The sequence below is a fragment of the Barbus barbus genome, assembly GCF_936440315.1.
Source record: "Barbus barbus genome assembly, chromosome: 18".
Classification (NCBI taxonomy): Eukaryota; Metazoa; Chordata; class Actinopteri; order Cypriniformes; family Cyprinidae; genus Barbus; species Barbus barbus.
The window spans coordinates 8,131,437-8,158,315 of record NC_136746.1 but is presented as its reverse complement, the minus strand read 5'-3'; the positions used below and the strand labels follow the sequence as shown (position 1 = coordinate 8,158,315).

Sequence of the window (26,879 nt, the reverse complement as noted above, 5' to 3'; positions counted from 1 at the left end):
AATGTGGGTTTTGTTTTTAAACAGGCTGTAAACAAATTCATGCTCCTCCAAACAGAAACACGGAAATCACACCAAACATTTTTTCTTATGATGCCAAAATACTGAAGATGCTAAATTGCGGACGGATTTAGGATATCTTGAACGATGATTTAATGGCAATTTATTAAAGTTACAGTAAAAAAGAGAAAACTTTTCTTTTCTTTTTTTCTTTTAAGAGCAGCTTCCAAACACTTCATAAAAAATTACATACACAGAACAATACAGTCTGAGGATATGTGATTAATTTCATGAATTTACAATACACTATGCGGAGGAGAAAATTTAAAAACTATCAGAGTTCTCCTGTCTCTGTGCTTCTAATGTTTGCGGTAGGTGACTGGGTGGGTGACTGACTGTGTGAGTTCAGTGAGTGTGGAGGGGGAGAGAGAGAGGGAGAGAGAGAGAGGGTCTGTTTAAACATCTCAATAAAATCCTTAAAAAATGCTTATAAAGCATTAAAGGTTTTGATAACACTTTATAATTAAGTCTCATTTGTTAACAGTAGGGAATGCATTAATTAACATGAACTAACAATGAAAAATATATTTTTTACAGCATGTTAATTCTTCATTGATAGTATGAACTTACAATGAACTAACAATGAACAAAATATTTTTTATATTAGAAAAATAGTCATGTTCAAAAGATAAAACTTTAAAATTTAATAATATATTAACACATTTTGGAATTGATTTTGATCAACATTAAATGGTATATATTTATTAATGATGTAAATTAACAACAGTTAAATAATGTTGTTTTTTAACATTGGTTAATTCACAAATAACATTAAATATTAACAATATATTTTTTACTTTATTAATTTGTGTTAGAAAAAATTATTCATGTTAGTTAATGGAAAAATAAATCATTAAAAAATGCTTATAAATCATTAAAAGCTTTGGTAACTATAATAATTTCTCATTTGTTAGCATTAGTAAATGCATTAACTAACATCAACTACCAATGAAAAATATATTTTCACAGAACTTAAAGTTTTATATGTTCTGTGTGTGTGTGTTTCACAGAGTTGATGGTTTGGATTAACCCTTTAATTGCCGTATCCCTTAAAACCAAACTGCCAGAGGGTTACTGTGATGCTTGTGCTCGCTGGGCACCGTTTTATCGATGCCACCGGGGTGGCATATGCTGACGGCTTGGGCCCGTCATCGCTGCTCGCAGCTATATTTATTTTTTTTTTATTTTTTTTTTTTTATTTCAATCATCCGGGCACTTTTGGGGGCCTTAACGTGCCCGAAAACTCTCGAAAATTGGCACGCACATTGGAACCTGCGGCCATTAGGACGCCGCTGAGGCTGGGACCCGGGCGTGGCACAGGGGCTCTACGGCGCCCCCTGGAAAATTGTCAGAAAACACGATGTATAGCTCACACATACTTGCACGTATTCATATGAAACTCGGTACACATATAGAACTCATTGAGCCGAACAACTTCCGCGCAGCATGTCTTAGGCTCCGCCCAACAGGAAGTCGGCTATTCAGGGCTGTTTAAAAAGCGCATGCTCTGGAATTTGATATACTCCTCTGAGGATTTCCATACGATTGCCACCAAACTCGGTGAACATGATCTCAAGACATTGGGGACGCTAAATTGCGAAGATATTTTTGATATGTCGAATGGTTTGCCCGTGGCGAGGCGATGAAGTTATGGCGAAAAATGAGACCCAGGAAATGCCTAATAACGTCCACATACATTGTATGATGTAGATCAAACTTCAGTGATTTGTTCGTTGTATGATGCCGATCGGATAGATGTGACTATTATGACTGAAAGTTATAGCGCCACCAACTGGCTGCAGGAAGTGTGTCGTTTTCAAAATGCTTTGAATTCAGCATCTTATTTTTACTCGATTTGCTTCAAACTTCACCAGAATAATGTCAAAACACGGCCGATGTAAAACTGTGAAGGGAATATTGATATCTAAAATTATGTTGCCATGGCAACGTGTCAAAGTTGAAAATTCGTTTCTGGTGATTTTGAGGCAGATAACATGTTTAGAATGTCATGAAACTCAACACACATATGAGTATTAATGATAGTTAGACACTGGAAAAAGCTCATAAACGGGCGTGGAAGAGGCACTCTATAGCGCCACCTTTTGTCAAAAATGGGGGGGTTAGTTTTAGCTACAGACACCAAACTCGGTACATAAATTGTTCTTATTAATCCGGACAACTTTCTAATTTACAGTCATTAGCTACGACCAACAGGAAGTCGGCTATATTTATTTTAATGTGGGTTTTTTTAAAAAACAGGCTGTAAACAAATTCATACTCCTCCAAACAGAAACACGGAAATCACACCAAACATTTTTTCTCATGATGCCAAAATACTGAAGATGCTAAATTGCGGACGGATTTAGGATATCTTGAACGATGATTTAATGGCAATTTATTAAAGTTACAGTAAAAAAGAGAAAACTTTTTTTTTTTTTTTTTTTTTAAGAGCAGCTTTCAAACACTTCATAAAAAATTACATACACAGAACAATACAGTCTGACGATATGTGATTAATTTCATGAATTTACAATACACTATGCAGAGGAGAAAATTTTAAAACTATCAGAGCTGCTTCTGAGTGAGAGCTCCCTGTCACTGCAGCTGAGAGAGGGGTGGGGGTGGGGTGGGCTGTCAGTGACTGTGTGAGTGACTGTGTGGATTGAGCCAGTGGGTGAGAGAGAGAAAGAGAGAGAGAGGGTCTGTTTTTTAAAATCTTAAAAAAATGCTTATAAATCATTAAAGATTTTGATAACACTTTATAATAAGGTCTCATTTCTTAACATTAGGAAATGCATTATTTAACATGAACTAACAATGAAAAATATATTTTTACAGCATGTTAATTCTTCCATGATAGTATGAACTAACAAAGAAAATTTTTTTTAAAGCATTTATTAATCTTTTTAATGTTAGAAAAATAGTCATGTTCAAAAGATAAACTTTAAAATTTAATAATATATTAACACATTTTGGAATTAATATTGATCAACATTAAATGGTATATAATTATTAATGATTATATATATAATGATAGCTACAGACACCAAACTCGGTACATAAATTGTTCTTATTAATCCGGACAACTTTCTAATTTACAGTCATTAGCTACGACCAACAGGAAGTCGGCTATATTTATTTTAATGTGTTTTTTTTTTTAAAAACGAGCTGTAAACAAATTCATACTCCTCCAAACAGAAACACGGAAACATTTTTTCTCATGATGCCAAAATACTGAAGATGCTAAATTGCGGACGGATTTAGGATATCTTTAACGGTGTTTTAATGGCAATTTATTAAAGTTACAGAAAAAAGAGAAAACTTTTTTTTTTTATCTTTTAAGAGCAGCTTCCAAACACTTCATAAAAAATTACATACACAGAACAATACAGTGTAAGGATATGTGCTTAATTTCATGAATTTACAATACACTATGCTTAGGAGAAAAATTTAAAACTTAGAGATCTCCTGTCACTGTACTTCTAATGTGTGCGGTAGGTGACTGGGTGGGTGACTGACTGTGTGAGTTCAGTGAGTGTGGAGGGGGAGAGAGAGAGAGAGTGAGTCTGTTTAAACTTCTCAATAAAATCCTTAAAAAATGCTTATAAAGCATTAAAGGTTTTGATAACACTTTATAATTAAGTCTCATTTGTTAACAGTAGGGAATGCATTAATTAACATGAACTAACAATGAAAAATATATTTTTTACAGCATGTTAATTCTTCATTGATAGTATGAACTTACAATGAACTAACAATGAACAAAATATTTTTAATATTAGAAAAATAGTCATGCTCAAAAGATAAAACTTTAATTTTTTTTAATATTGATCACCATTAAATGGTATATAATTATTAATGATGTAAATTAACAACAGTTAAATAATGTTGTTTTTTAACATTGGTTAATTCACAAATAACATTAAATATTAACAATATATTTTTTACTTTATTTATTTGTGTTAGTAAAAATTATTCATGTTTGTTAATGGAAAAATAAATCATTAAAAAATGCTTATAAATCATTAAAAGCTTTGGTAACTAATAATTTCTCATTTGTTAACATTAGTAAATGCATTAACTAACATCAACTACCAATGAAAAATATATTTTGACAGAATTTAAAGTTTTATATGTTGTTCTGTGTGTGTGTGTTTCACAGAGTTGATGGTTTGGATTAACCCTTTAATTGCCGTATCCCTTAAAACCAAACTGCCAGAGGGTTACTGTATTGTGTGTGCTCGCTGGGCACCGTTTTTCGATGCCACCGGGGTGGCGTATGCACTGGCGGCTTGGGCCCGTCATCGCTGCTCGCAGCTATATTTTGACTTACACTTCTGTTTCCTTTTTTTTAGTGGCTCAATATCAGTCAGCCATCTAGAGATACCAAGGAAACTATAGAGTAAAAATAAGCTATAGCTATATTTTGCCTACTTGTGGCAAAAGGAGAAGTGTTTATAGAAAAGTCATGGTGACAAGGCCATAAAATCTGTGTTCATATACAGTATCTCTAAACTACAACCAAAAGATGCACATGATATTCATGCATTGAAGTGAATGTGACCCTGGAGCACAAAACCACTCTTAAGTCGCTGGTGTATATTTGTAGCAATAGCCAAAAATACATTGTATGGGTCAAAAATCATTAGGACATTAAGTAAAGATCATGTTCCATGAAGATATTTTGTAAATTTCCTACTGTAAATATATCAAAACATAATTTCTGATTAGTAATATGCATTGCTAACTTCATTTGTACAACTTTAAAAGGCGATTTTCTCAATATTTAGATTTTTTTGCACCCTCAGATTCCATATTTTCACATAGTAGTATCTCGTCCACATATTGTCCTATCCTAACAAACCATACATCAATGGAAACCTTATTTATTCATCTTTCAGATTATGTATAAATCTCAATTTTGAAAAATTGACCATTATAACTGGTTTTGTGGTCTAGGGTCACAAATGACAAATGTGTGTTTTTAAGACTGCTTGTATATAACATGCAGAGTATATAAATAAATGAATAAATCATGCTGAAGCTTCATTTGTTTGTGTTGCTCTTAGCAGAAATGTTTTTAACACTGACTCTCTGCATGTACTTCCAGCATAAATTCTTTAATCTAAGATCTGTACTTTGCATCTCTGCTTTAACTCATCGTCTTCTAGCAAGGCACATGTGCAGTTCGATGTAAGATGACTAAGAAACTGTACGCAAATGATTAATGACTAATGAGGAATTAAGTATCAGAGTGTATCACTAGGATCATAACACTTCCTATTTGTATCCAGCGCTATAACTTTACCTTCAATCTGGTAAGTTTTTAAAATGTTTACATTTCAGATATATAATTTTGACACTGTGGTAACAATTACAATATTTGAACAACATATTTCTATATTTATAAGGTTTGCTTATTATTAAAATGATGGATTTCAGTGGAAGTTCACAGAACTACTGTAAGAAGCAAATTATGAAAACATCACGTCTAACAGAAGGAAAACAAAGAAAGATTTGTCAACTCTGAATAATTAATAATGTGTTAAAGCATTAATATGTGGTACTGGTATTCACAAATGAATTTTATTGATTTCAATAGAGTAAGAATCTGAACATTACAACAGTTTCTGTTTACAAGAGGTTATGTTTAAGGTTACTGAGGGAAACAGTTTCACTTTCACTTTTTCGTCCTGAATGTGTCTTCTAGTATATGAGCCATTGTTTTTTTTTTTATATGATATTTTGATAGTAAGGAAATTGTTTTAAACAGCTCATTAAACTCCACCGAGACGAGCCACGGGATGAAATAGTGCAGGAGTTGTGCTACTGCATCATCCAAACATCGTCAGGATGCTGCAGCCATAAATAGATTCAATTGCTTGCTACATCCTCACAAATGTCCAGCCATCAAAAATGCTTTTTTAGGCTCTGATGGTCCAAACAAAAAAGCACAAAAACTTATTGTGAAAAACCCCTAAATTTCACAAAGCCATTCATTCATTCATCCATCCATCCTTTAATTTAGTTCATGGTTTTGAGAATGAAAGAATCCCATTTAACCTGCATTAATTTAAACAGTTTTTACTAAGTGACTAAATTAATTCACACCAAAATTCTGTTTTTTGTTTTTGTTTTTTTGATCTGACACACAACCTTAATATCTGAGAATATATGTATGAATGCTGGTATTTAAATATGTTTTGATTAATGTTTTGCATAATAAATGAATTAGTTTTGCATTATAAATTACATTAAATGTGCATTTAATTTCGGATATTGGATGGGGGTAGTGGATATCTTAGGACCAAAATCAAAATTTTATTTTATTATTTAGTTTATCTCAGGGTTTTGGTGCATTGAACTTAAGATGGACTGGTGAAGTGGGTCAAGAACCTGCTGGACCATCAGAACTGAGTCATTTACATGCAAATGCAGAACTTATTCCACACAAAACCCTGTAAATCAATGGCCTCTATTGAAATGCAGGTTTATGCTGCAGTGTCAGCACTGATAGGTTACTGCTGCGTAAACATGGATTTCAACCTCACGGTCACATACTGCAGGTCTATGTATGAGCACCGCCCCCATTATTCAATAACTCAAAGGTAGTTTGTCAGGAATTTCCTGATGGAATAAACCAACGCTTAGACAGTTGTTGCTTACTCAGATTATTGCAAGCATCTTGTTGATTCTGAAATTAGTGAAAAATGACCAACCAGTCTCTTCATGTCAACATTGACAAGTGGATTGCTGAGAATGAGAGTTCTTTCCTGCCACCTGTATGCAACAAATTAATGTAAGTGTGTTCAAATTATCTTTCATAAACAAACAAAAACATTCCTTATATATTCACATTAATAAAAATCATAAGACTTGTCTTTACATTGTGTTTTAGGTTCTTTTATCAATTGAACATTATGTATGTTGGTGGTCCAAATGTAAGGAAGGATTATCACATTGAGGAAGGGGAAGAGGTGAGGTGCTTTTCATGTGAGATAATATTACAAATTAACATGACATGTTCATTTAAGACTAGCTGACTTGCTTTTTTATTTTGATTAAATGCACTGCATTCTGGGAATCAGACTCGAGAAGGCTAACAGGTGATAAGAATAGAATTAGCCATGATCTTCACAAAAGGTTAGTGCTTTAGACTCAGGACGGAAAAGGACAAGAGCGCATGACTAATAATTAAAGATGATCTGATATTGACAGCGTGATTTTCTGCACCTGCTTTTGCTTTAGCTCTCATTTTGCAAATTTCCAAATCAAACGACAGCAGGAAGTTAATAAAATTGACTCTTGCTGAACATCTCACAATAACACACCTTTAAAAAAATGACCTAGTTTAGTCTAGTGAGCCAGTCAGGACTCATTGGTTAATGTTTTAATCTTGGTCACTAGAGGTCAGTGCAAACCATCCGAGTCATGGCTATATTTGCTCTAGATATTCCACACATGATGAGCGTTTACTTTTGAGGCACAATAAGTCTTCTGTTGAGTGTAATTTAAGCTTTGTGAAGGTTTAACAGTAAAACAGTTGAATCAGATACAGTTCACAGGGTTGAATGATATAGATTTTCTCTGGATGAAAAAACGGGCCCCATCTAGCATGAAGTGTCATTCCAAGGCTATAAATGAAATCACACTTGCAGAAAAAGAGTTTCTGTCACAACAGCACTACATTTGTAATACAGGTCACAGTTACAAGACTAATGATTTCAAATAAAGGCAAACAAGGAGAGCTATAAGATCCAGTTCACAGAACACTAATATTCCTCTCACTGACTTCCTGTTTTATTTGCCTTTGTGTCGCAGCTCTTTTACCAGGTGAGGGGTGACATGGTTTTGAAAGTGATAGAGAACGGCAAGCATAAAGACATACACATTCGAGAAGGAGAGGTGAGAATCATCCGCATTTGTCTCAGGGTGCAATGTCTGAAATGGCTCTGCTGTTTGTCTGACAGACTGCATTCATGTCAAGCCATTTTATTCTGTATTTTGCTGCTATTCTCAGATGTTCCTGCTTCCAGCACGGATTCCCCACTCTCCTCAGAGATACGCAAACACAGTAGGGTTGGTCGTGGAGAGGAGGAGGCTTGGCTCTGAGACAGATGGCCTCAGGTACCATGGCATATTTCTCCCAGACACATCCATCCTACATTACGTCTGCCTGTCCACTAACCATACTCTCAAGTCAACTCCAGCACGCATTGGGATCAATTACTTGTGACCTCAAGATCATACACTTGCCTGTGGATATTACTGTACATTTACTGGACCACAATGCTATTAGATGCTACTAGATTGAGGAATAAAAGTAGTGCTGGGCAACGATTAATCGCGATTAATCGCATCCAAAATAAACATTTTTGTTAACATAATATATGTGTGTACTGTGAATATTTATTATGTATACATAAATACACACACATACAGTATCTATTTAGAAAATATGTACATATTTATATTACAGATTTATATATATTTAATATATAAACATAACATATTTTTCTTAAATGTTTACATTTATGTGTATTTATATATACATAATACATATACACAGTACATATATTATGTGAACAAAAACTTTTATTTTGGATGCGATTAATCGCAATTAATCATTTGACAGCACTAAATAAAAGCTAAAAAATGTGTGTTTGTGATAAAAAATGGTTTCATTTCCCTAGGTACTTTGTGGATAATAGTACAGATGTCTTGTTTGAACGTTGGTTCTACTGTGAGAACCTGGGAACCCAACTTGTTCCCATCATCAAAGAGTAAGTCTAGTATTTGCTTTTAACCCTCATGTTTTCTGGATATTAACTTTTTATGTTTAAACGAAAATACAGTAAAAACGGTAATATTGTTAAGTATTCTTACAACTATTTTACTAGTTTTTCATTTAAATTTTACATCGTATTTGAATACAATATATTTATATATTTTAAAACTAATTCTGAATTTTCAGCAGCCATTAGTCCAGTCTTTGAATTAATTTTGAATTGATTATTTGATGTTAATATATATATATATATATATATATATATATATATATATATATATATATATATATATATATATATATATATATATATACAGTGCCCTCCAAAAGTATTGGAACAATAAAGACAAAATTGCTCTGTTGGCTGTGGAGTCAAGACATTTACAAATATGATTAAAAGATGAATATGAGACAAAACTACAGAATATTACATTTTATTATTGGGTGATTCAACACACAGATGTTTTACCAGCTAAGAAGTTCAGCGCACTTAGTGTTCATCCCTCTATCTGATGTGAGCATAAGTATTGGGACAGTTTCCTCACAGGTCTTTCTAAGTGATCAGCTGTGTCCTGTTGCATTAATTCTTCAGATATTAAAAGCAGGGAATGTGTCGTATCAGTTATATCCATTACTTCTGTATTCTGAATCTTGCATTCGATGATGACACACATAAACCAGGATGAAGATGAGGGATGATGCTGGGGTGATGCTCTGACAATCTACTGTCCTCAGGAGACTTTGACACAGAATTACAGGTGCTACACAGCAAGATACAAACCTCTGACCAGCACCAAAAACTGATGTTCCGATTGAACATGAATTTCACCAGCTGAAGAGCAGAGTAAAGGCAGAAACTCCCCAAAACAAGCAAAAACTTGAACTGGCTGCATTAAAGGCTGGGAAAAGTATTTCAAAGGATGAGACCAAGAGTCTGGTGATGTCTATGGGTCACAGACTCACTGCTGTGATTGTGTGCAAGGGATCTGCAACTAAATAATAGCTTTTAATCTTTTATATCTGTCTTATGTTCAACTGTCCCAATACTTATGCTCACATCAATGAGTGGGATGAACTTTAAAAGTGCTGTTCTTTTTATTTGGTAAAACATACGTGTTGAAACGGCTAATAATAAAATGTGACATTCTGTAGTTTTGTCTCATATTCATCTTTTAATCATATTTGCAAATGTTTTGACTCCACAGCCAACAGAACAATTTTGTCTTTACCGTTCCAGTACTTATGGAGTGGACTGTATATAGACACACACACACACACACACACACACACACACACACACACACACACATGTTGGCATTTAAATTATATGTAAATTCATTTACCACATTTTTATCCAAATTTATATCAATATTTTAGCCTTTATCCAAATACAGATGGAAAAATGGTTTGGATCTGCATTTGTATCTGGATAAAACCAAATATGGTGGTAAATGTAATTTAAATGTAATTTTGTTTCCCTCATAATTTACATATAGCAAATATGCACTTTTCTAGGGTTGTGCCTGAAGCCGGATATATTATAATGAATTTAAAATGTGTAATGAATTCAAACGAATAGTAGAAAAAAAATATTTATTAGATGCAGTCACTATAATTAGGCATTGAAATACATATAAACCCTGGGGTATCTCAGTCTTCTCAATTTTGTGTGCATATGCATGAACATACAAATAATTGCATTTGTATATGACAGGTTTATGGATTCCAAACAGAATAAAACAGGAAAGCCTGATCCAGGTAAACGTAGTTGTTCACTTTACTGTTGCATGATGAAACAAGGTGAAATATCCTTACATTTAACATGCTATTACTGTATATTGCTGTTGTTCAGGGGTCTTCTGTATAAATTCTTTGATCTTCTCTATAGCTGAAGGTTTTGTTTAATAATAAGGCATGTCAGTATCAGGCCTCACTCACATGTAGTTTAAAGGCACAATTCACCCAAAATGAAAATTGCATTCTTCATCAGAACAGATTTCAAACAAAAGCAGTGTGCTGAGCTTACTTGTATATATAGTTCTTATATTGAATAATTCTGTTCATTCAGTAACTGTTTAAACTTTGCAGCTGAACCCATCAAGCCAACCCCATACCCACTCAACACAATGAAGGTGATGGCACCGTTCTGCTTCAGAGAGTGGGTGGAAATGCAGAAACCTGCCCTGGCCAGTGGTCAGCCGGTGGATATGTTTGGAGCACAGTTTGAGACTGAGGTGAGGAGAAGAAGCCTAGCTAAACCAATCAGTCCTACTTCCTGCAGGAGTCAGTCAGATGAGATCCTGGTCATTAATCAGAGGTCTGACAGTTTCCCATCAGCAAAATATCGACGTATGCATAAGGTGGAGGGAGACAGAGCCTGTCTGTCAAATGGACTCAACCATTACAAGAACAGGAAACAGAACTTCTGCAACTTGAACCTCAGTACTTCCCAAACAAGTTCACTCATTTGTGTCCTGTAAAATTTAGTTTAACTCATGCAAGAGTAGCAAGACAGCAAGTTACTGATATACAGTTGTGTTAAGTATTCAGAAATGGATCTTAGATTTGACTACTGACAACTGTCTTTATAGATGGATGGATGGATGCAGTTTTGGCAATAATGCATTTGCTGACTTAGACTTTCTGTCCGTTAGACGTTTCTCTTTGGTCCTGGGACATCTGGAACCTCTAGAAGAAAAACTGATGGCTGGATCTGGCAACTGGTAACACATTACACCATTCTTCATTCAGTAATCTTGTTTTATTTTCCTTCCGTTTTTTTATTTCAGCCTTATACATTTCTTTTCCTACTTTTTGTTGTATTTTATTTAGGAGGGGTCATCTAGCGTCTTCATGAATGGCAAGGAGTACAACCTGTCCATTAGGGATTGTCTTCTTATTTTTGGAGAGACAGAGTGAGTGTGCTATTCTTATGAGCATTTGTGTTATTAGTCTAATAAGTGCCAAGTGACAGAAGTTTTTGTGAGGGATAAGAAATCTCAGTGACAGAAAACCAATTGAGCAAGTATTTATGTCAGTGTGTGTGAATGACGGTAACTGTTTGTTAACACCACTGTGTTTGTGTGTGGGCTTCTTTAGGTATCAGTGGAAACGATCACAAGATTGTGTAGCTTTGTATGTTGCCCAAGACCCAGAACGGAAGAGACCCTACTGAGACACATAAACACACATGAGCACTTCTTTAGGACCAATGTGTCAACCGTTTTAATAATGACACTCTTTCGAATGGAGTTTTTATTATGTACCAGCACAGTATCATGTTCACGATAATCATAATATTCACATATTATTAGACAAGACATATGTTCTCTATACATGACAGTGCAAGTCGATAAACAAAATTAAATAAAAAACTCTTGAAAAGGTTTTTAAATACAATTACTGTAATGGTAAGTCTGCATCATAATTAGTACTAGTGCTTGATTTAATGTAATTTCTTTAAATATCTATTGCATAATATCTTTCCCATTCCATCAATTACAAATTAATTTCATAAAACTGTCATACATAATTGACTGGCTTCAGTGTTGGTACTCTAGGTATGAAAAATGTAAAATGGTATGGTGCTGTCCAATTTTGGAGAATGTGCTGCTACTCAGCAGTTTTATAAAGCATAAAAGCTAAGGTAGTGTTAGGTAATGTGTGGTTAAAGCTAGCTAGTATATCTGGCAGCTATCCAGCACACTTGGCCACACTGTGATAGAAATGGCGGTAAACATGTGAGATGTGGTTCACTGCCCTCAATTCATTGAAAAGCAGGGCTGTAGAAGTGAAACATGGCATAATAAACAGAGCAAACGGAAAGGTTGAACCTGTAGACCTGACAGTTTTATTCCAACACTTGTGTAAGGCTGATAATTTGCTGCCTAAGGTAACATTGTTGAGGTACCAGAGCTGGTTTTATACCAATATAGCCAGAATTTTGCTTTTGTGCCAACCATTTTTGCCTGTAGTGGCAGTTATTAGACATATAAACAGTTTTTCTGTTATCATCATTGTTATGTACAATCTACCTAAATGTTTCCCTGACATTTAAACTGAGTTTTATGTTCACTTTTGCAAAACAGAGCAACAATGGCATTCACTTTTTCATCAGCCTTGGTTTTGGAAGTACATTTTCCATTCATTTTTCCCATAGGGATTTTTAAAACATATTTGTAAAACAGTTGCAAGTCAAAGCAACCAGCTACAAGGTGAATCGCAACATCACAAGAGAGACTATCCCATGAAAAATAACAGATAAATATAAAACTATTATTTTAAGAATGCCTATTGTGTATTCAAAACAACATTTTACGTTTGTTTCAAAATATGCATATGCAATATATACAAATATTTAAAGTCCGCGTGAACCGGAAGTTTGCAACTGTTTTTACTTCCGTATTGTGACGTACTTCCGAGAGAAACAGAATATTGAATGAGAAAAATAGAGGGCATGGCTTGTTTTTTCTACTGCGAATTGATTGGATGTAGTAAAGTAGGCGTTTCATTCAGAAATTAACTGACCGTTGGAGGGGCGTGGTTAAGGACGGCTGTGTCCAAATTCAGGGTCTGCATCCTCCTTAGGATCCTTCCTACCCGGTTGAAGGAGGAGGGATCCTCCGACGTCCGCAAAACCCAGAAGTCGGTGTTTGTGAATTTGGACAGCCTACCCTTCTTTCAGTTCCCTCCCTTACCTGTTGCTCATATCCTGTCGCCTAGCAACCGTGACAGCGCCAAGCAAGAAGCGGGAAAATGGACAAACAAAGAGTTATCCTCCTCATTTTAATTCTTTTGGAAGAAATAAAGCAATTAAATAAATTAAATACTTTCTTTGCTCATTGTCTGAGAGTTTTTTATATCAGACTACAAGACAGTCACATCCAGGTAAGCCATTATAGCCTATTTTTATTTGTTTTTAAGTATTCTACTAATTTCTCCTACAAATTCATTGAGCCGAAGCATAAACTTTAGCTTGTTTTGTCAGAGAAACTCCTCTCCCACTCCGCTACCGCTCGCTTCGTCCGCCATTACGCTCTGCCGAAAAGAATTATGGGATAGGTAGGACGGGAAAGGATCCACCACACCCATCCTTCCAATTCGGGGAAAAGGAGGACGTATTTGTGGGCCGCATTTGAAGGATCCTACGAATTTGGACAGCCTTCGTCGCGGCGCTGTGACGTAACATCCTTCAAATGAGTACTCCGAAGGATGCAGACCCTGAATTTGGACACAGCCGACGTTACGCTCATGCCCACCCATCAAACTGATGTCATCAGAGAAGGCCCGTCATTTTAGAGGGGAGGAGCATTTTCAGACTTTGATTAAAGATTACCAAGACAAACAATTTTGTTCAGCGGTTTAACGTGCACGGATTAATTGTTAACATCAAGACTAGCAATGTGCGATGGTAAAGTAAATAAAGTCAATTTTGATTTCATGCCGACTTTAAGTAGGTATTGTCTTTTACAGTGTTTCACACGAGTGGGTGGGATTTGCTTGCTTCCGATTGATAGTGATTTCTTTGCAGAATCATGGTTAATGTAGTTTTTGCCTGGAATTTTGCAGTTAAAGAGGAATATTAAAACAAACAAATGAGGACTGATGGCTTCAACAAAAGAATACACCACTGATTAACAACCTTGTAGTTCACAGTATGTCTGTCTTTAAAAATTAAGAAGTTCATTAATAATCAATTTTTCAATGGAGAAAATGAATGTGGTTTTTATTTCTGAAACCGACTGTTTTATTAGCATTGTAGCATTTATCAGTCCTACTTAACACTCTATCCCATTACAAAGGCATAGATTTTTAGCATGTTCTTTTAAACAGTTTACATGTGTGGTGAGTTATTATCTGTTTATATTGACGACTTATCTAGCCGTATCTTCAAAGTGTTCCTGATAATGTGTTTTTTAGCTATAAGTGCCGCCAATGCCCAGGGAACGGCATATTCGAGCGTCACCAGACCTATCAAGTTATATCTGAATTCTGAATAGTCCCAAGGACAGCCAATGCTGCGGCACCCAGGGAGCAGTTGGGGGTTCGGTGCCTTGTTCAAGGGCACCTAAGTCGTGGTATTGAAGGAGGCCCCCGCCAGACCTGAGACTCAAACCCACAACCTTTGGGTTACAAGTCCAACTCTCTATCCATTAGGTCACGACTGCCCGTACAACCTCACTTGTACAATTTTGTATGATTTGTCTAGACCCTAGTGACGGGTAGGTATAGGGGCGGGGTTAGGGGTATAGGTCATTCATTCAAATTCATATGAATTAGGGAACTCGTAAAACACACACGATTTATCAAAAATCATACGAATTTGTACAAGTGGGGTCGTACGAATTCATATGAATTTACCTCCTTAAAAATTATGAACAAATTGCCATGAGATCAGGTAGTCTTTTCTCAGAATTGTGACATATAAACTCACATTTGCGAGCTATAAAGTCTAGTTCTGAAGAAAAAAAGTCTCACAATTCTGACTTTATAACTCACAATTGTGTTACCAATTCAGAATTGTGAGATACAAACTTTTAGTTTATACAGCTCCATTCTGACTTCTCAAAATTGTGAGTTTAATGAGAAAAAAGTAACAATTTTGAGATAATTGTCGCAACTACCCTTTTCAGTTTTTTATTACGTGGCCAAAGTGGGCTTCCATACTTAAGTATTTTTTTTTTTAAATAACTGCAAATTAAAAATAAATTAAAACAATTTTATATCAGCAATTATCAACTAATCAAAACTTTAAGCAAATATTAAGGGGAGCAAGGAAACACATTAAAAGTGCATTCAGTATCTGAGAGTACTTTAAGTATCTGAATGTTTTCCAAACAAGGGCAGGAATTTTTTTTTTTTTTTCTCAGCAATATTGCTCTTTATTTATTACTGTTGATGGCATAGCAGCGGCAGGTCCAAAAGCAGACATCTGTCAGTAAATAAATTTAGTGTATTGAATTTTCACTCTATTCCAAATAGGTCACACATGATGCCTTTGTAGATTATTTGGAAAGGAAAATGCTGAAATAATGGCAGATGCAACCGCACATTGTCAAGCTAAGCATTTCTCATTGCCCATATCCTGTGCAATAAAGTCCATGAATACCCTTGTATTTTGCTTCAACCATGAAACCTTATGCAAATGATTGTACTTGTTTGATGGTTTGGCGTGTGTTTGTACAAGCAGAATATGGTTGTCTCTAGCTAAGCTCAGAATCAATTCTGAACTTTTCTGATCGATTCAGAATTGCTGAAGTGAGAATATTGATGTATTTACTCCCACCCCTAGTTTTGGCCATATTATAAAGCAACACTGCATTTATACTGTATATTTGCAGTGAAGAAAATCCCAGAATGCACTTGCAATTCAATATGGCAAGTGAAGTGAGATGATTATGAATATACGTTTATTTAATACTGGAAATAGTAAAAAAGATTTCAATCTAATTAAAACTATTATACCTAATATATACCATTCCAATGTCAAAATGTGGCATTCGGATTTTACATATTAATTTAAATATTAAAAACATTAGTAACTAACATTTTAATTTTTCACGTATTCCAATTCAGTTCCTCACTGTTACTTCCTTGGTTGGTTACTGTATCTCCCTTAGAAGTCAACTGCCTATATAAGTTGTTTATAACAAGACAGCTCATTAGACTACGAGTGATATTTGCTTCAATTCACTTCAATACTCTTACAAATGGAAAAAAATACCTTGATGTACTTTTGTTTTCTATTGTTTTTAATGCTATTTCTTTCAAAAATGTCATCCTGTAGATATACTGGATCAACTGCTCACTGTAGTTGAGGTGTAAACGTGTTAAGAGGGAAGCTTTTCTGATATGAAGTAAACCCATAGTACAGATAATACCTGAGATAAGATGCACACAAATAGGTCATTCTGAGTTAGAGGCACTTCTGCTCATGCAAATGACACATGAAAGGCAAATAAAGATCTTTCATCTTTCATTCTGAGTGTGACGCATGAGAGCATTTCAACCAAGTAGTTTATGTGTCAGTGTGCCTTCTGACGTTATGTTAGGTTCACCTCCTTGCTGGAAAAAATAAATAAAAAATCTTTAGCTGATTTAAGCTGTCCTCCTAGCTGGACATTTTTTTTTTTTTGACCCACTGAAAAAAATGCCTAAAACTCTTCTGAAATCATAGAAACAGATCAACCAAAGCAACTACATTAAGGCCTAACTTAAAGGGGTCATGCTGGAGAATCAAAGGGTTCTTGATATTTACACATATACGAGTTTACTCTTAAAGATGATGAATAAGACCATCAAACTCAGACATTCTGTCAGTAAATGTAAAAAAAAAAACATATACCCGAGAGACTGAAAGATACATTTTTGGTTTGTTCTTCACATTTCACAATAGACTGTTTTGTGAATTACTCTACATGCATCTTGGTTTTCAAAACATCATTTATTGAAAGACATGGCAGTGCCAAGCATTTTAACTCAGGTAAGTACATTTATTTTTTAATCTTACAGTTTGTGTTTGTATTAAACATTAAACATCATATCATTGTTTGAGTGTTGCTAATGAAATCAGTACATAGCTGGATCAGAAATATGTGTTATATTATATGAACTGAATGCATTTTACTATAGTTTATGTTACTGTTGTTATTAGTAATCCTTCACACAATGTGTAGCCCTGTGTTTTACTGTCGTCGACTTTCAAGAAATTTGTTAACTAGTCTGTGTATAGATTTCTGGTTACATTTATGTTTCTTTGCATAGCAAATGGTTGTCTTGTTTTAATTTATTTTGCTTCAGGATTTGACTTGGCATTGGTATTTCACTTCCAACTAACCCAGTGTCCATCCGTAATGCAAAGTGTCTAACTTGTTTGGATGCCTTGTATGGGAGCTATGCCCAGTTAAATACAAATGGTTACACTGCCGTTAGAAATCATTACAAGAGAAGCGCTATCATCCATTCAGATTTCAACCATGCATGCATGACTTCCACTATACACAACTGAAATCAATTGTTTATGGCAAACAATAAACCACCTACAACTCACCATCACTCTTATGGCCCTGCCTTCTCATCAGTAACGTTCTAGACTCCATCTCCAGTTCATCCAACTCAGCACAGAGTAGTTTCTGAATCTATACCATTTCCTGTTAAGTTCTCTAGTCCTGAGAGCACAATGGCTAAGTATTAAGCCAGCGCTATCAGTGACATCCCCACTCGGGCAGTACAGAAATAAATAGTCTAAAGGGCGGGGACCCTAGGCATATTATGGGATCAAGAGATGTAAACAGATAGACTGGCATAAGGCTTTCTGGGGGAGCTGTGATAGGCCTGATCATCAGTGTTCGTATTAGCAGAAGTTGTGGATGTTATGGAAAATAGGTTTTGTGGCTTTAAGCAGAAGTAGTAGTTATTAAAACCACGCAACTTTTGCATACACAGTCAAAAAATGAAGACTGTGGTCGACCTAAAGCCATCCCACAAGTCTCCAAGATTTCTCTTAACATTTTCGAGATTTAGTGTTATAAGTTTTCTGGTTGCATTGTGCATTCTTGATGCAAAATAAATTGTTCCAAAATATATCTGTTTGCCTACATTCCAAGGCAATCCCAGAATGCATTTTGTTTTGTGAAAAAGTCCATCAATGATAGCAACAAAGTGAGAGAAATATCAATTATAAACACACATTATAAAAAGAAAAATAACTATACATTTAATTCATATTTACACATCTATAAAAAAAAGTTTATAATAATATTAATATCTGATATAATAAATAGTTCAGCTTTGCAACTTGCTCAAATGTTTTTTAAATCAGGCTTCACGCGATGCACCACTATGGTTTATTTCAGCGATAATGATTTAAAAGGCACCTTCCTATGAAGACAGTAGACTGCAAGGTAGCTCACTATGCTTTGGAACAGAGCCGTAGATATAAGTTGATATTTCAGGTAAATATCACATTATGCAGCTGACAAAAACACTCATTATACAGAATATGACAATGATACATTAGCAATTAAAATTTGCTCTCTGCTCCATGTCACATCAATTTTCTGTTTCCCATAGAAAGTCAAGATAAACAATTCTGTGAGCTGGACTAATGACACAAGAGGCTTTAACCTAAAATAAGAAGAAGTCAAGCATATCACTATAAATAATAGCTCTAGGTCATGCAAAGGAAGAACTTTCCTCCTGGACATACAAAAGCTACCATGGCACCATTATTATATGTCTCATGTTTGCTTTTCTCTGCTGCGTAATAAAAAAGTCAAATGACTGATTAGTGTGGGAACAGAGTCCAATGCAGATTTGCACACACAAAAAATAAAAGATAAAATAAACAGAGTTTGTAAAGTATTTTTCTAGTTTGTACACTTTCTGAAAACCACAGTCATACATTGCAACAGTGTAACATGTCTCTTTGACCATTATCTCTATTCATTGGCTCAACCAATGCTATGTGGGGGTGTTCATGAAAACAGCAATTATTTTTCACTATTGAAACAAATGATGGCCATTTCCTGTGTACATCATGATCGGACATGATTAAACATCATGTTTTGATACAGCTGTTTTGTAATTCCAGTTAAAGAGTTTAGCCTTTCATTCTTGCCAGTTTGTGTAACCACTGTTAGCTTAAAACTGTTTTTTATGTACTGAAAAGCAAGAATATTATCTCTACAGACATACTGTTGAAGTTTCAGAAATAAGGAAAGAAAGAAAAAGAAATAAGCATTAGTATTGGCTACAACTTCACTTTCCCATCTTGATGTCACTACGACATACATAGGCAGAGGAAGCTTGCTAAGACAAGAACCCTAAATTAAAGCTGAAACAACTTGACTTACACTTTCTGCTTAGAAAGATTTTATCAGAAAAATAGTCAACTCTGGTAAGTCAAAACAATATTTGAGGAATAAAATGTTTTAAGTGTTACGCTAAAAATTATAATTATAATTATCACTTATAATTTTTAAAGATAAGGCTTGGAAACTTGACCCACTCTGCTATTCAGTAGTGTATAAGGTAGTCAATGTGCCATATTTTTTTGGAGGAAAGCACTGTTTTTCATTCTCTTGAAGAGTTTGGCTTCACATGCTGTAGTTTGCTTAGAATTACGTTGGATTAAAACAGTTGGATCTTATCATTAGCACATACTTCAAAATGCCTTTTGAATTTATGCCAAGTTGCATATTTGCATGCAACCAGTTTGTGAAACTGTTGCTAGTTTGTTCAACGGTGTTGTTGTGCAGCAACTGCACTTCCTTTATACTTTAAACATTATTGCATATCTATATATTGCATTATTGAATGAAAGAAAACTTGTTGAAACAGGTCATTGTAAAGAAAATTTGAGAATGTGCCAGAATTGGGGTAAGACTTCGTGTCATGATGACTCAGACAGAGGAAACTTGCTTTGACACAACTACTGAGCGATCGCTTCGCTCAGACCAGACCTTGTTTCACACTCTCGGCTTACATATCAAGACACAATCAGCAAAATAGTCCGTTGACAACCCTGGTAAGTCATGAGAAACTTTTCTTATATAAATATTGATAAAATATATTGTCTAAGTTGGGACATACAGTATGTTGAACTGTAGTTCACAAAAACAGGACTGTATTTGAAAGTGCTAAATTAAAATTGTGAACTTGGTCTTGTACATCGATGTTACAGGTTGGGTGCCTATGAGACAGTTACGATAAACAACAAAATCACTCCAAAATTGCATAGAACAAATGTGCTTTTCTAAGATCTTACTTACAAGCTATCAGTCAAATCTGCTGTTACACTGCTATCTGCAAGGAGGAACAACCTTGTTTAACCCCAAAAATAACAAAACTTGACTTTTTTTTATTATTATTTGAGCATGATAGAATAGGAAAACAATATCCATTTGAGACCAGAAATGTTTGTATTAAAAGTCCTAATTTCAGATACATTTATTTTAGTATGTAGATGTCAATGAAGTTGACTGTGTAGACAGAATGTAAAACACTACTACCCCTTTACACAGAAATATTTCAAAATTCTCTGTACAAATAAGTTTTATTTGGTTTCATGGTTGAAACTGGTGTGCTGTGCAGATATTACCATTCTATACTTGTACACATTTTCGGTTTCATAACTCCAAGAGTTATTGGAGTATTGGTCAGTAGTCAATATCCTTAGTACGTATTTTAACCCTTTGATATATGAATTATGAAACCATAAAAGAAAAAAATACTAAATGGAACATGAAGAGAACAGTTGGTTAACGGGATAGTTCACCCAAAAATTTTAATAGTTATATTTTACTCACCCTCAAGTTGATCCAAATCGGTATAATTTTCTTTCTTCTGTTAAACACAAAAGAAGATATTCTGAAGAATGTTGGAATGTTGAAAGTGGTGGTAGATATTGACTTCCATAGTATGGACCCAACATTCTTCAAAATATTGTTTGTGTTCAACAGAAGAAATAAATGTATACAGGTTTGTGACAACATGAGGATGAGTAAATTATGACAAAATGTTCATTTTTGGGAGAACTATCCCTTTAAGGAAATCATGCTTGGTGGCTTAGACATCCGTTCTTGAAAGGTTAGACATGCCTTTTAAAAACCTCAACTTTTGTGGATGACATGAATCATTCAGAGCGTTAAAATGCCTGCTTGTTTTGGTGTCAAATTAATTCCACTGGCAGATACTGATTAAACAAAAATTTAGCTTCTACTAGTTTATGAAACTGTTGTTACTCTAAAACAGCTTCAGCATTTTACACTATACAGGAAGACACACTTCCTTGTACACCTCAAACATTGTTGCAGCAAGTTTATATTTCTTCCCACTTGTAACATGAGTTAGTTTTAGTTTAGCCAATTAGAAATGTGTCTCCAAAGTGAAAGGCCTGCTATACATGACAACCACATTCCTGCAGTGACATCTCAATGTTGTTTCTGGTGCAGAACTGTTAACGTGAAACTCTGAACTCTGTTTTCAGAAACTACGCAGCAGCTCTTCCTGTTAAAATACCATGACATCCAAAAACAGTTCGTCAGTCATACATCACTGCGGTGCTTCAACTCAGAACCTGGTGGCATCCGTCCTTCCTCCTATTCTCATCATTGAGCTGTTATTCGGCCTGCCTGGCAATTTCATGGCACTGTTTGTCTTCAGCAAAACCCTTAGAACTTGGAGGGCCAATGTCATGTTCCTCTTCAACCTGGTTTTGTCTGACCTTCTGCTTCTCATCAGCCTACCCTTCCGCATTGACAGCTTCATGCGTGGCGAGAATTGGATATTTGGAGATGCCTGGTGTCGGATCAACCTATTCATGCTGTCAGTCAACCGTTCGGCTAGCATTGCCTTCATGACTGCCGTGGCTGTTGACCGCTACTTTAAAGTGGCCCATCCGCATCACAAAATCAATTACATAAGCACAAAACAAGTAGCTGGGATTGCCTGCTTCATTTGGGCTGTTGTGATATCCCTGAGAATCCCTTTGCTGGCCAACAATCTTCTGGACGAGAAAAACAACATCTCTCATTGTAGGAGCTTCAGTAACTATGAGAAACCACCGCTAGGTATCCAACTGCATTATGTCATGTTTAACTTAGAGTTCTTTCTGCCTTTATTACTCCTGGTCTTCTGCTCTGTGCGTATTGCGTGTATCCTACGTACACGCCAGATGGACAAGGACAAAAAAGTGAAAAGGGCTATTTGGACTGTCCTGGTGATCGTTGGGGTTTTTGTCCTTTGCTTCTTTCCCAGCATCGGCACAGGATTGACGGTACTCTATTTAAAAAAAAAGGGAGATGCTTATTGTGTTGCTTACACATTCACTAGTCAGTTGTTTTCTATGTCCATAGCATTTACCTATCTAAACAGTGCTCTGGACCCAGTCATCTACTGCTTCTCCAGCTCAATCTTCCGCAATTATTTGAAAAGTTTTCTCAACCGAACTGGAATCATGGAGCTACAGATGAGCCGACGGGGCAGTATTCCCAGCGGAAGTGACTGAGAGGGATTGGGGATTGATGAGCACTGAACAGTGTACATACTGCTTTATATACGTTTTTTTTTCCCATTATGGTTTTATTTGACAAGTTTTCTTTTTGATACATATACGTACTATTGTATTTTTTGTTACATGTATTTTTATACTGATGCATAGAGAAGTTATATAATAAATCATGTCATATACATTAACTTATATGTGTCAGTCCTCTGTCCTGTGGGTCATGTGTTCCCGCCTCATGTTTCCATATTTGGTTTGTTTCCTGTCCTTGTTAAATGTAATCATTAGTTAATTCTTGACCAGCCGTGTTCATCTCGTTATCTATGATTAATCTGTATTTATAGTCCTGTCTGTTGAGTTTGATTTCGTCTGGTCTACTCGTTACTCCCCGGTGTTCCTGCCTGTGTCAGGAGTGCCGGTTTGTGTTGTGTCCACAGGAGCAGTTTTTACCTAATCTTGTCTGGTTCACGGAGACTCGTCTGGGGCAGGCGGCCCCCCTTCTCGTGGAAGTGGAGGCGGTTGCTGAGGGACCCTGTGAGGGCCCCTGACTCATTGTCATGCCCAGGAGAAGTCTCCGCTTCTGAGCTAGCCCAGGAGGGCTTCCTGTTCCTGTGGGCTGTCCTGTCCAGACCTATTCCTGTTTGTCTAACCCGTGTGGACTGTCCTGTCATGTACTGTTTTGTGTGTCTAGCCCCGGAGGGATCCTGATACCCCCTAACTTCCCCAGGGAATTTTTTTTGGGGGGGTAAAAGGGTTCCGGCTGTAGGGGCCGGGCCAAGGGGTCCGAGGCCCAGGCCTGAAGACCATCTGCCATGGCCTCCTGAGCTCCCAGCTCCGCCTTGGCCTCTGTCTGTCTGTTCCACTCTGGAGGTCCCCGTCCTGTGTTCCTGTCCATGTCTGTCCTGAGGGGCCTCCAGAGCGCCCCCCCCCCCTCATTTTGGGAGGGGGGAGTTATGTCAGTCATCTGTCGTGTTCCTGCCTCTTGTGTCCATATTTGGTTTGTTTCCTGTCCTTGTTAAATGTAATCATTAGTTAATTCTTGTCCAGCCGTGTTTGTCTCGTTATCAATGATTAACCTGTGTATTTATAGTCCTGTCTGGGTTTGATTTCGTCTCGTCTGGTCTACTCGTTACTCCCCGGTGTTCCTGTCTGTCAGCCCTGCCTTGTCTTGCCCCGCCTTGATGTCTTCATTAAAGACTGGTATTATTTGAGTTACATCCTCTTCTGCATGTTCCTCCCTGCTGTCAAATGCAAAATAAATAATGTCACAAGAATGATAATGAAGAAAATAAAATATATATATATTTTTTTTTTTTATGGGATGATCATTAAGTGTACAGTAAACATTCAAATATAGTTATTTTAATATTATTAGTGCAGAGGGACTAGAATGTACTGGCAGTTTGGACATGACATTCCCAATTTCTCATTACATCGGCTTAATTTACGTCCATAATATATTGCAATAACACATTTCTGGATCTCTAGAAGTGAAATCAATCAATCAATAGCTGTTAACCAAATAAATTCTGGCTGAACAATCTCATGTGTATACATGTTGGATAGCTGACTGAATATTGGAGAAGCTCAAGGTGTAGCAACAAACCTCCTGGCTTCCCCATAATTAAGTCCCTTGAGCTTTGCCAACTAAACAAAGAGAGTATTTTACCTTGCTATTAGTGATATTAATTAGAAATATCAATATCAAGTAGCATACTAACAACAAATGACATTTTCTTGTTTATGCATAATTCAGATTCTGTAAGTGTATTTACTAATGGTCACATAGCAGCTGGAGCTGCAACAACAATAATCAGCTGTCAATACATGTATTGCTGCATTCACACAAATGCAGGCAAACATGCATTTATACAGGTTGTTAGAAATGCAGACACAGATTAAATTTGACTCCAATCATGTTGTTATAACTGGAACAGAAGGCTAGAATGGAAGCAGAAGAGGGTCTCTTAACTGCCAGTGGGGAAGATTGCACTTCAAAGGCTCCCACACACTCTCAAGCAGGCAGGATGCACTTCTATCCTCAGTTATAACCCTGCAAAGCTACTTGTTTCTGTGAAAACCACAAGGGTTGATGTATTTTTGAAAAATATCAGTAATAGTAATGCCTATAGAAATTTGTTTACTCTCTCTCAACGTTGGATCAATAAATATTTTATGTTTTCAAAACTATGATTCTGTGAATACTGAGATGAAAATTACATTTGTTGTAGTATCTTTGCAGTTAAGAGCCTTCAAGTCAAGAGTTAAATGAACACAAAAATGAAAATTCTGTAATTACAAACCAGTATGACTTTCTGTCATAGTTTTAAGAATGTTGGTAACCAAACTGTTTTGGTGACCATTGACGTCCCCCCCAAAAAAAACATGCTGAAAGATGTCTCATCTACTTTTAGGTTAAGTCAGTCTGGAAATAGTGTTGGAACATGAGGGTGATTAAATGATAACAGTTCCTCCATTAGCATATATTCTTGTTTGTGGTTTGATTGTAATTGCAAAGGCGAGAGATCTAACAAATTTATGTTGCGATAACATCTTGCTGAAACAGAATATCATCTTTTAACTTCCTGTCTTTGTTCCTCAAACCCAAAGGTGACTGTACATTATTGGCTTACATTGCTGCCAAATGGCTTCTCTTTATATCTTCAATCTGAATCTAAGTTGACCACAACCCTTCCTGAAGGATTTCCACTTGACAAGGTCTACACCACACTTAATTGTCAGCTGACACTCCAGCCACATTGAATTAAATCCTCAAGACATGTTTGCAATATTTATTTCTAATACTATAGCAATTTCCTGGCAATCTAGTGGGGTAACCTTCTCAATTACCAACACCTGAATAATATAACACCCATAGTTTGCCAATAATAGCCCCTGTACTTCCATTTTAAAGTTAAGATTAATAATCAGTCATTTCCAATTTACCATTTTGTAACCGCTTGTGATGATTCGGACAGTAGGCTTGCTAGTGGCAACATTACAGTCATATGAGTTATATGAAAACCATGATGTAATGTCATTATTTCTAAAGTAATTTCCTGCTTAAATGTTTTGTGGCAACAACATTAGAAGTACACTATCTTTGCACTTGTAGTGGGTTTCCACTTTTGAGATACTTATATGATTGCCATTTGTGATTTATGCATTTGTAAGCACATGCCACAAACAACACCAGTGTCATGGGATAAATTGACATGCATAAATGGACAAAATTTATACTTTTAATGCAATGTACTGCAAGTCGTTTTGAATAAAAGTATCTGCCATATACATAAATGTAAGACTCCCTTAAATAAGAAACTATCTAATTACACTTTGCCTCATCAGTTTCAAATGATTAATATCCAAGAATTCATCCAAGCATACTAATAACCAATTTTTTATGACCTTTCCACTGACACATAACATTTTAGGGTCAACAAACCACGACAAGATTTAATTTGCAAAAAACCTTGATGATTATTAAGCTAATTTAACAAGTTTGTAAGCAGAAGTATGACCTGAATCACATAATTCAACTGACAGATGCTAAAGATCTTTGTAACACTTTGTAACAAAACATATATATAGGATAGGTGGCGGATATAAGGTTATCATAATATTTTTTAATGAGATGGAGTCATATTTTTTGTGTACACTACCATAAATCATGTTCTTTGAATATATGTCAATTAGGATACATTATACATGCCGTAAAATAACAATTCTATACCACAGACACAATTTGAAAATCACAACTCAAACTGAGCTGTCAATTTGTCAAATAATTCTCATAAATCACCAACATGTGTTGGTGTTGTACATGTCCATCTTAAAAATGGGATGCTCACCCGTTTGGATGTTATCACTCGTATTAATAGGCGTTATCGGTGGGATGCTGCCATGGCTTAACCAGCAAGACTATCTTGGTTATCTAGCATCACTAGCTAAGTGTTGCTACTGAAAGGCCAGACTATTCTAGTCCACCAGCAAGACAAGTACCAAACCAGCACTAACTATCACCATCCT

At 35.7% G+C, this 26,879-nt stretch overlaps 2 protein-coding genes across 3 annotated transcripts; both read left to right on the top strand.

Moving 5' to 3' along the window:
• The first annotated feature begins 6,640 nt into the window (after positions 1 to 6,640).
• LOC306883913 (3-hydroxyanthranilate 3,4-dioxygenase) lies at positions 6,641 to 12,677 on the top strand. Of its 2 annotated transcripts, XM_079439437.1 has the most exons (10): positions 6,641 to 6,856; positions 6,956 to 7,034; positions 7,879 to 7,962; positions 8,078 to 8,184; positions 8,751 to 8,840; positions 10,560 to 10,603; positions 10,934 to 11,079; positions 11,500 to 11,568; positions 11,678 to 11,760; positions 11,945 to 12,677. In XM_079439437.1, the coding sequence occupies exons 1-10, from the start codon at positions 6,768 to 6,770 to the stop codon at positions 12,018 to 12,020; spliced, it is 867 nt and encodes a 288-aa protein (XP_079295563.1). In that variant the 5' UTR covers positions 6,641 to 6,767; the 3' UTR covers positions 12,021 to 12,677. The 2 variants fall into 2 exon arrangements, with proteins under 2 accessions (XP_079295563.1, XP_079295564.1); XM_079439438.1 differs by lacking the exon at positions 6,956 to 7,034 and having other exon boundaries at positions 6,685 to 6,856.
• A 7,385-nt stretch (positions 12,678 to 20,062) lies between these two features.
• On the top strand, positions 20,063 to 23,039 carry LOC306883912 (hydroxycarboxylic acid receptor 2-like). The gene is made up of 2 exons (XM_079439436.1): positions 20,063 to 20,372; positions 21,834 to 23,039. Exon 2 carries the CDS (start codon positions 21,867 to 21,869, stop codon positions 22,851 to 22,853), a length of 987 nt encoding a protein of 328 aa, XP_079295562.1. The 5' UTR covers positions 20,063 to 20,372; positions 21,834 to 21,866; the 3' UTR covers positions 22,854 to 23,039.
• Positions 23,040 to 26,879: the final 3,840 nt, after the last annotated feature.

What these genes read in the sequence shown, in the direction of transcription:
- LOC306883912 (XM_079439436.1), top strand. Translation starts at nt 21,867, where the DNA reads ATGACATCCAAAAACAGTTCGTCAGTCATACATCACTGCGGTGCTTCA.
- LOC306883913 (XM_079439437.1), top strand. Translation starts at nt 6,768, where the DNA reads ATGACCAACCAGTCTCTTCATGTCAACATTGACAAGTGGATTGCTGAG. An exon ending in TCTGAGACAGATGGCCTCAG is followed by an intron (nt 8,185 to 8,750) that starts GTACCATGGCAT and finishes TCATTTCCCTAG; the next exon opens with GTACTTTGTGGATAATAGTA. An exon ending in AACAGGAAAGCCTGATCCAG is followed by an intron (nt 10,604 to 10,933) that starts GTAAACGTAGTT and finishes TAAACTTTGCAG; the next exon opens with CTGAACCCATCAAGCCAACC.